Source organism: Mus caroli, chromosome 6 (genome assembly GCF_900094665.2).
Source record: "Mus caroli chromosome 6, CAROLI_EIJ_v1.1, whole genome shotgun sequence".
NCBI classification, from domain to species: domain Eukaryota; kingdom Metazoa; phylum Chordata; class Mammalia; order Rodentia; family Muridae; genus Mus; species Mus caroli.
This window is the reverse complement of record NC_034575.1, coordinates 95,629,568-95,640,190: the sequence shown is the minus strand read 5'-3', so window position 1 is coordinate 95,640,190 and position 10,623 is coordinate 95,629,568. Positions and strand designations below refer to the sequence as shown.

The window sequence follows — 10,623 nt, the reverse complement described above, 5'->3', positions numbered from 1 at the left end:
GGGTCATCTTCCTTGCTTGGTGCCTATGGATGCCAGACATTGATGTGGGTCATCTTCCTTGCTTGGTGCCTATGGATGCCAGACATTGATGTGGGCCATCTTCCTTGCTTGGTGCCTATGGATGCCAGACATTGATGTGGGTCATCTTCCTTGCTTGGTGCCTATGGATGCCAGACATTGATGTAGGTCATCTTCCTCACTTGGTGCCTGGCTTTTTTTTTTTACATAATTGCTAAGGATCTGAACACAGGTCTTTGTGTGTGCTTGGCAAGTGGTTTATAGTCTGATCCATTTCCCAGGTCCTTCCATGTGCATGCCAAAAGGACCAGCTGAGAGTTTTCAGCCTGGACCACAAGCAGGGGCCAGAGGGCACCCAGGGAACCTCAGATCCATTCCTAGTGACACACCTTTTCCAACAGGGCCACACCTCCTAATCCTCCCCAAACAGTTCCAGCAACTCAGGACTAAGTGTTCAAATGTAGGAGCCTATGGGGCCCATTATTATCCAAACCATCACGGGCTGCTTCGTCCTGTAGGTCAGCAGAGTGAAGACCATCTGCCTTGCTGCCTTGGCATGTAATTCTAGGTATCTTGTTTTCTCTGCCTTTTGAAACCATATCTAGGGAACCTGCCTGTGCTGACATCCTGACATGTTTTCCTTCCTTGTGTCTAATTTTTTTTCTCCAGTATGGTTTTGTTTAGAGTTCCTTGGCTTATTTGACATATTCTATGTGCCCCCCCCATAAATTTGGGGATCTTTTCTCCAGTTATGCAAAGTTATTCTCGCTGATAAAAGTCACCCATCCACTGTTACACTGGGGCCAAAATATCTATATGTCTAGTAATATTTTGTTGTTATAAAATTAGGTGCTGTTCCAACACTTGGCATATAAATCTACACCACTACATTGTTTTTTTAAAATCTATTTTTCTTATCCTTGTTTATTTTATAAATTTGATAGTTTACTATATTGGTAGTATTTCTTTTTCATTGGTGAGCTTCTTTTTCTAGTGGGATTTATTCATGTTCTTAATGATGTTATTTACTAAATTCTTTCTCTTCTGCGTATAGGATTCCCTTAAGCATCTTTTGTAAACATGGCTTTGTGGCTGTGAGACCCCTTGATTTAACCTTATCACAGAGGTGTACCCACTTGTCCATTGACTGTGATGGGCAGCCTTGCTGGGTACAGCAATCTTAGCTGTTACTTTCCTTCAGGGCCCAAAATCCATCATTCTGTGCCCTCCTGGCATTTAGAGTTCCTTCTGAGAAATCTGCCATAAATCTAATATATTTGCCTTCAAATGTTACTTGACATTTCTTTCTAGCAGATTGTAATATTCTTTTTGTCCTATACTTTTAACAGCTTAGCTATGCTATGTCATGATGACCTACTTCTGTGGTTATGTGTGTTTAAGGTTCTAAATGTTTCTTGTACCTGGATGTCCATGTCTTTCCTAAGACTTGGTGAGTTTTCTTCTGTTATTTTACTGATGAGGTTTTCTATGCTCCCCACCTCCACCAACCTGTTGTTCTCCCTCATAATCTGAATATTTTTCTTTTTCTTTCTTTTTTTTTTTTTTCGAGACAGGGTTTCTCTTTATAGCTCTGGCAGTCCTGGAGCTCACTCTGTAGACCAGGCTGGCCTCAAACTCAGAAATCCGCCTGCCTCTGGCTCCTGAGTGCTGGGATTAAAGGAGTGTGCCAACACGCCTGGTTTGAATATTTCATTTTTTTAAGAGTTCTTAATCTGTCTGACACTAACAATTCAAGCGATCTGTCTTTAAGCCCTGTCATTTTTTTCTTCGACTTGATCTAATCTGTTACTGAAGCCACCAACTAGTGTTTCTACCTGACCTTCAGAGGCTCCGGGTTCCTCTGTGACTCCTGTCAGTTCTCGGTTCTCCTTCTGACCCTGTGCTGCCTTTCTTAGTTCATTTCACTGAAGTGTGTTTTTTTCATTATTCTTTTATTTCTGTTGAGAATGGTTCATCTGTTGGGATGGGTATCATTTATGACATTATGTGTCCTTCTCTTGAAAGTGTGTCTTGGGAGGTGTCAGTTCTGGGCTTTGATTGATCCACAGCACAGATTGTCTCGTTCATATAACAATCTTCAAGGCTAATCTTCCACCAAGTTTCTTCCTCACAAGACCCCAACGAGGCAAAGCTTAAGTTAGAAAGAGGGTAGCTGAGTGCTCATGTGGGCAGGATGGGATGGGGTGGGGCGGGGCAGGGCCGGGGCCAGGGCAGGGACTCCCTTGCTATTTTTGATACTTAAAAAGCAACTTAATTTTGTTTCCATGATTCAAGTTCATTTCAATCCCGAAAGCAAGTGAGTCCATCTTTCCCACATCTCTGCTTATATTCCTGCAGTTTGTTTTCATGGGTGGCCAAATACATCTTTAAATAATGGGTTTATAGTAAAAATCAACTGATAAACTGACAAAGCGCTCAAAGACAAGATTTTGTGTCATGGTCACCTTCCTCCATTGAGTTTTCTACATGAAATATGTTTCTAGAACTCAGTTTTATGACATGCTACATTCTTTTCCCCTGTTTTGGAAACATTGAAAGGTCATTTGATGAGCTGTTTTCAGGGCCAAGAACTGAAGTTGATAATCGTAGTGAAGATTAAGTTAATGTATTCTAGAAAAATATAGTTCTTCTAGAGTGTCCTCAGCTACATTCAAGATAGGTAAGGAAGGATGTTTTTATAAATATCTCCTGGTGTATAGTACAGCTTTTTATTTCTACTCAAGATCAAAAATGGTTTCTTAGTAAATTGTAAAACTATAGAACCTTTATGGGAAATTCTCCTTCTTCAGTTTTGCCCCCAAATCTGTCTTTTGAATGAACAGAAGAGTGTTTGAGATGAAGTGAGAGCGTGAGTAGGGGCAGGTAGTTCTGAGGCCAGCCTCCTGCTCTGTCTCAGGAGCATCCATTGACCTGTGGACTACCGTTTTAAAAGTACAGAAGTTTTAACTTCCTATCTGGTCATTGGAAGTGGTAAAAACAGAGGGACCTGACTGCACATGGCTGTAATCTCATCACTTGGGACCCTGGGACAGGTGGATCCGGAGTTCAAGTCCAACCTGGCTTAGGGAGAGCGTTCCTAGGGCAGTGGCTTATGGTTAGAAGCATGGACCTCATGGAGCCAAGGACCTGAGTTCAATCCTGAGCACCGGCAAAGGCAAAATCATCAAGGAAGCAAAAGCCCAAAACCTGGAGAAAATGCACTTTATGTCAAACAATAGTTTTAACCCGTATTCATTTCTTTAACACTTTGTGATTTATACAGTCACGTCTTTAGGAAACACTGCTACAATACACGCTATCTTAATTCTATAAGTAGTTACATTGTGATTTTATTAGATTATGATTTTCATAATTTAAAAAAAAAACAAGAATACTGAAAAAGAAGGATTTTGATGCCAGGCTTTCTGTTCCAATTGATGAATATATTTAACACTCGACATTTTTTGTTTTATTATTCTTTCTCACTTTAAAGAGGTCTTCTCTGATCTCATCTTTAAATTTGTTCAACCTTCTGGTTTGTTTGTCCAGGGACTAAACATAGAGCTTTGCCCACGCTGGAGTTCTCCCACTGAGTTATACACCCAGCTCCAATCCACTTTTTGTGTGTGTCTTTAATATATGTTTATTTAGGTGTGTGCGTGAGTGCGAGCACACTTGCATGCACACGTGTTGAGACCAGGGATCAATGTCGCTGTCATTAACTTTCTACCTTATTTTTTGAGACATGGTCTGACCCCAGAGCTCCTGACCCCGGACTCCTGACCCCTGACCCACTGACCCCGGAGCTCCTGACAGGTGTTTGCCAGTCATCCAGCTGTTTCCAGCTCACTGGGATTACAGATGTGCAGTGTGCCTGGCTTTCCTGTGGATGCTGGGATGAGAGTCAGGTCTGAGCTTACACATCGGACACTTAACTGGCAGTCATTTCCCTGCCCCACCCACTTTTATATAAACATTTTAACATAATTTTCTTCCTTTTCTTTTTTCTTTCCATTTTCACTCTCTCTTCCTCTCTGTCTCTTTCTATTTCTCTTTCATTTTTCAACAGTCACTCACTATGTAGAATTTGTAACCTACTAGGAAAGGTTTTGAAGATGTAGAGCTTAGTTGTTCTCCTTCTGAAGCCAGCGCATGACTAAATACTGCCAATACGATGTAAGCATGTGTTCTTTTCAAAAGGCTTTGATGGTATTTGTCAATGCTGAGCATTTTTAGTAAGACTAAAAGATAACGTGGCTTAACAGTTTAGTAAAAGATGGATCCAGTGTGGTCTCCTCATTCTTCCTAATGAGGACATCAAGAATCACTGGTGCAGTATCAGAGCTGTGGCTGCAGGTTCAGGTCAACTGTGCCTCACGGACAGAAACAGCTTGCAGCTTGACCTAGGGTCCTCAACCTTCACTCTATACCCAGTTTCTCCAGTTGGTGGCACCTTGCAAAACTAGAGGACAATTCAGCAACAGGCAATTGTGCAGTCAGCATAGAAAGCACTTCCATTACTACAGAGTCATCTCCCACGCTTGCTTCTTCCCTCCCCTGCCTGTGTGTGTGCGTGTGCATGTTTCATTGGAGATTGAAACTAGGACCTCAGTGCCTAGGCAAGCACTCTGCCACCAAGCTATCTCCTCAGCAACATGTTTTCTTTGTATTTTGAGACAGGGTCTCACTAAGTGGTCCAAGCTGGCCTTAAACTCACTATCTTCCTGCCTCAGTTCCCCCCAGGTAGCTAGGATTTTACAGGTCTGTGCTTCAGTCTTTTCTTTTAGAAGTGCCATCTTCCCTTTAGAAGTTCTCAAGTAAGAACGAGCCAGGTTCTGGTCTTGATGAGCTTAGAATTTGCTGTTTGGAGTTGTAGGCTATAAGAGACTGGTGTCCCACTGGTTCTAAAGCAAGCCACTAGGTTTAGACTAGTGGGTAGAATGTGCACCCATGTAAACATTTCATCACTCCGTTGACACCCGTGTGCTTCATTTTGTGCCACTTCTGAACCTAGAAGTGAATGGAGAAGCAGTCAAGAGTTTGCAGGACAGGTGTTTGCAGCTAGGGACTTCCAGGTGGGGAGGAAGAAAGAACTGTGCTGACTTCAGGCTGCTTGGAAAGGATGCTTGGAAGAAGTGCTGATTGGGTCTTGGTTGGCAAGCACCTGGAGGAGGGGCCCAGAGGCCCCTAGAGTCAGGTGTGCCTTGGTGTTCCTGCAAAGGGCCTTTCCTTTCTGCTTCCTTGTATCCTTCAGTGCCTAGAAGAGGGGCTGGACATTAGTACCTAGAACAGGGGCAGCACGTCAGCTTTAACCCTGCTTCCTGTGTCCTGGGCAGAACTCTTGGATAGGCTGTATTTGACTATTTTACACTTGCCTGGGACAGGCACAGTTCCATAACTATAGCTGCCAGCTCTTGGTTATTAATTTCCATGACCATTTCGAGCCAGCTCACTGTTTACTGAGAGGGCTCTCCTGGACAACTAGGGCTTTAGCACATTTCTAGCATCTTTTCACTAAAATAAGCATCTCCCCCATCCCAGCTGTGATAAACACAATTGGCTGGGTATTGCCCTATGAATGGAATCACCCCTGGTAATTGGGAACCACTGCTCTATTTTGGACTTTAAGGCTTGCCTCAGAGGAGTCTGGCAAAAATCTCAGAGCCAAAGCAGATGGCCCCATCTCACACTGCCCAAGTTGTCGTTGTCTAAGCTGGCCCAGCTGTGCTCACCTGTCTGATGTGTTGTGGGTGGTAGGCCTCCCCCACCCTGCATCAAGCCCAGCAGCCTTGACTCCCTCAGTGGCAGAACCATTCTGAGCATGCCATCTGCCCTAGCCCTACTAGCCTTACAGACAGCACGGCTGTGTGTAGATGCCATGTTTAGTCCTTCGGAAATAGCCATGCATCAGAAAAGCCCCAGAGGAGCCTGGCTGAGCCCTGCTCTGCCCGCTGACCACACCACCAGCCCTGCCCTCTATTACTTCTCTGACTTCCTTTGTGTTTTATTGATGTCACTCATCTCCCTGACCCATTCAGAGTCATGTTGCAAATGGAAGGCAGGAAAGAAGAAGGGCGAAGAGAAGAAAGAGGAAGAAGGAGGTAAGAAAGAGAGAGCATGGACCTGCCAAGGCATGCGCCGAGGGCGCCCGGCTTTTATCGTGTGCATCACAATTAGGTCTCTTAGAGCAAACCAAGAGTAAGGTCAGAATGGTTTGCCACTGTCTGAAGACAGACTTTTGCTTTTTTTTTTTTTTTTTTGTAATGTGTAAAAGAATTCTATTTTGAAAGCATCTAGGTAATTGTTGTGGGGTATCTTCTTTTGCTAGGACAGACTAGAAATACATAGAATGACAGCTAATATAAGATTTGAAGTTGGAAACGGGAAGTTTGAATTTTTTGACAAGGAGCTATCTCTCTCTCTCTCTCTCTTGTCTTGTCCAGGCTACTCTCAAATTCATGATTCTCCCTTTTTGGTATTCTGAGTGCTGTGATTATGGGACTGAACCATCCAACCTGGCCAGGGTGTTAGCTGAGCTCGAGGTCCTGTGCCTACAGGGTGGGGGCGGGTTTCCTGTCTCTGTTTTAGGCCATTGGAAAGCATCCGTATTTTCTAGTGTTAGCTATATCAGTGAACATGTCTCAGTCCAGCTCCACCAATGGTGTGTACAGGGACTGAGAAGTGGCTTTGGGCATTAGGCAGGCCTGCTCTCCTTGGGTCAGCTTCTGGTCCCGTCTCGTTCTTCAGACTGAACTTGTCTTTCCCGTGAATTCGCTCTGAGCATCCTCAGTGATCTAGCTTTGGTGGCTGCGTGTGAATGCTCGGACTTGCGTGTTCCTGACTGACTGGCTGTGGATTCATACTTGCATGGAATGCATGTGTGTGGTCCTGTCTAGGCATGCCTTCCCTTATTGGGCTTGGATAGCAATCACTATAAAAATAAAGGCGAGGGGTTGGGGAGATGGCTCATTCAGTAACATGCCACTTGCGACACAAGCATAAAGCTCTGGATTCTGTTCTCCAGAACCTCTCAGTACCAAGGCCACATGCAGTGGTGAACATCTGTAATCCCAGCGCTGGGGAGGCAGCACGTGGACTCTGTGGCTCAGTGGGCAGCCAGCCTAGGGGAATCAGCCATTCCAGCTTCAGCTTCATAAGAGACACGGTCTCAAAGAGTGGGAAAGTGATGGAGGAAAGAGAGCATTCAGCATCCAGCTTAGCCTTCCACATGGAGTCTGCATAAATGCACCTCTGTACATCACATTGTGTGTGTGTGCACTACACACACACACATCCACACACACATGCATGCACATGCACACAAAACACCAATATGAGAAAATGCAGAAGGCATAAAGACTATTTCCTTTCCATCTGTAGCCAAACCTTCACCTCCAGATGTGTGAACTTGGGCTGTGTTCTCCTCTCTGCTCCCCCATCTCTCATCTGTAAAACAGGTGTGAGTCTGTATTTGAAATCTTCACAGACTGATGGCAGGGATGGGGGGCAGAATGGATACACTCACACACACACACACACACACACGGTCTTGTGTATTGTCTAGTGAGCATTTGATAATACATATTTAGGATCCAATCATCTGCAAAATGGCTTCATTTGTTTTAACTTTTATTTTGTATGCGTGCTGGACAGATGGCTCTGTGGGTAAGAGCTTGTTCTGCAAACACAAAAGGCCCTAGTTCAAATCTCCAATATGCACATAAAAAGCCAAGCATGGGTGCTCATGCCTGTGACCCCAACACTGGGGAGCAGAGACAGGTGTACCCCGGGAGATCACTGGCCTGCCAGCCTAGTTGAAACAGCAATTGTATGGTTCAGTAACAGACCCTGTTCTGAGAAAATATGTCCAGAGATAGAGGAAGATGGACAGCCTGCTCTGGCTTCTGCCTTCATGTGTGTAGGGATCATCCTGCACACTCAAGTGCACATGCCATACATAGACATACACATTACACACTAAACCAACAGGTAAGTTGAAAGGTCAATTTTTTTCTGACTTGGTCCCCTTTTCTCTCTTAGGTTCCATTTTGGGGGCGGAGGATGCACCACACCTGTCCCTGCCTGCCAGGCTTGGCGTGTTTAAGGACTTCTTTCAACCGGTTTCTTTGCTTGGCCCGGAAGTAATCACTCTGAAGTAGGAACTTGAAATGCGACCCTCCGCTGCACAATGTCCGTCGAGTCTCACTTGTAATTGTGTCAAACAAAGAATACGCCAGAAAGAAATGTTTTCCCTTCCTTGACTTTCCTAGTAACGTTTCTATCTTTGATTTTTGAAGTGGCTTTTTTTTTTCCTTTCTTTGAAGGAAAGTTTTGATTTTTGGAGAGATTTACAGAGGACTTTCTGGCATGGCTTCTCATTTCCCTGTTTATGTTTTGCCTTGACATTTTTTGAATGCCAATAACAACTGTTTTCACAAATAGGAGAAGAGGGAACAATCTGTTGCAGAAACTTCCTTTTGCCCTTTGCCCCACTCGCCCCGCCCCGCCCATGCGCAGACAGACACACCCTTACTCTTCAAAGACTCTGATGATCCTCACCTTACTGTAGCATTGTGGGTTTCTACACTTCCCCGCCTTGTTGGTGGACCCACTGAGGAGGCTCAGAGAGCTAGCACTGTACAGGTTTGAACCAGATCCCCCAGGCAGCTCATTTGGGGCAGACGTTGGGAGCGCTCCAGGAACTTTCCTGCACCCATCTGGCCCACTGGCTTTCAGTTCTGCTGTTTAACTGGTGGGAGGACAAAATTAACGGGACCCTGAAGGAACCTGGCCCGTTTATCTAGATTTGTTTAAGTAAAAGACATTTTCTCCTTGGTTTTGGAATATTACATGTCTTTTTCTTTTTTATCTGAAGCTTTCTTTTCTTTTTTTTTTTTTTTTTAAGTCTTCTTGTTGGAGACATTTTAAAGAACGCCACTCGAGGAACCATTCATTTTCATCTGGCATGACAGGAGTCATCATTTTAAAAAATCGGTGTTAAGTTATAATTTAAACTTTTATTTGTAACCCAAAGGTCTACTGTAAATGGATTTCCTGATATCCTGCCATTTGTACTGGTATCAATATTTCTATGTAAAAAAAAATTCTGTATCAGAATAATGACCATACTGTATATCCTTTGATTTATTTTGATATTATATCCTTATTTTTGTCACGGCTGTCAACAGTTTTTATTACGAGCGGATTTCTATATAGCCCTCATCCTAAAGTCGGCAGACACCCCAAAGCTAGTGAATTCACTCTAACGATACATGCATTTTCATCACACATCCAGGAGAGCTGTGTTTGTGTGAATTTCAAGGTAGCACAAAAACGAATAAATAAACTATGTGTATTCAAAAAAGCAAAAGCCGAAACAAAAAAGCTTTGGCAAGTGAAGGAAAGCATGGCACCGGGAAGCGATTGTTAGCTGGCATGGACCCGTAGGCTTGCCCTGCGAGATCCGATGGGGCGTGTGTGATGCGTGGCGTGGCATGGGTTAGGCTCGAACTGCACAGTGGTACCAATGTGGTCTGGCCTTGAACAACTCACTAAGTGTTGTCAACCCATATTGTGTCACAAATAAACATCTGAACCCTCAAGTTTAACTGACTACACATTTGCCACGCCTACCCACCCACCCGATGCTCCCTGACGTGGACCCTGCGGTCCGCTCTGGTGGTTTGCTCAGTCAGGGACTGCACAGGAACTGATGTCTGGTACAACTGAACGGGATCTTGGTATACCAATCACCATCGCTGCTAGGCGAAGTGGTCTCTGTTTATGCTGGAAGAAAACAAGAAACGTCAACAAGGAGAATTATGGGAAAGAAATGGGCAAGAAATCTGGCTGAAGAAGTTATTTTTACCAATCAATCACTCCAGAGACTCTAAGTGTCACTAAGTGGCAACATGTAATTTTAATCTTAATTTTCACCAGAATTGAAAGCCACAACTATCTCTTAAAACAATCTTGCTCTTAAATATAGCTATCCAATTTTAAGGTTCATACATAAAGAGATAGAGTCTCAGGTGCCCAGCCAAGAGAACCAAAATACGGCAGAGTTGGGTAGCCATTCCCACCTGCAGCCCCAGAGCCTTGGTGTTTGCTCTCTTTCCCTCAGCTCATTATTTTCTAGTATGTTTGGCATCACATACTATCTGGAGGTTCTTAATTGCCATCAAAACCCATCACCTTTCAAATAACTCCCACAAACCTTATGATCCCATTTCTCAGACGTCATATTTCCTTAAGTATTATGTGTAAGAGAAACTGTGTGAGGAAGGAGGCGTGTGCCAAGGCATACCTGTGAAGGTCACCTGGGGAGCAAACTCAGGTTTGCACAGAAAATGCTTGTAACAGCCTGGACCATCTATCCAGCCAGCCCTCAGAGGTTGTCTGGGACATTTTTAAGTGACTAGATATGTCTATACCCTGGGAACTGCATCTTCTGCTCCCAGGATGACCCTTCAGAATGTCTGGGACATCCTAGTCCTGATGGGGTATCCTAGTCCTGAAACCCTACAAGGTAAGGCAAGGTGGGGATTTCCAGGTGAAAAAGACAAATAGCTGGTCTATTTCTGGTAAATACATGGTGTGAGTTTT

At 44.1% G+C, this 10,623-nt stretch overlaps 1 protein-coding gene across 2 annotated transcripts in view; it reads left to right on the top strand.

Annotated features, from left to right (window-relative positions):
• The window catches only part of Prok2 (prokineticin 2), a 15,695-nt gene extending 6,196 nt beyond the window's left edge, over nucleotides 1-9,499 (top strand). Inside the window, exons 3-4 of one of the 2 annotated variants that reach the window (XM_021165116.2) lie at nucleotides 6,057-6,119; nucleotides 8,059-9,499. In XM_021165116.2, coding sequence (XP_021020775.1) covers nucleotides 6,057-6,119; nucleotides 8,059-8,163 — 168 coding nt within the window. In that variant the 3' untranslated portion in view covers nucleotides 8,164-9,499. The remainder of the gene's footprint in view (nucleotides 1-6,056; nucleotides 6,120-8,058) is intronic. The other variant, XM_021165115.2, reaches the window with a different exon arrangement.
• The last annotated feature ends 1,124 nt before the right edge of the window (nucleotides 9,500-10,623 follow it).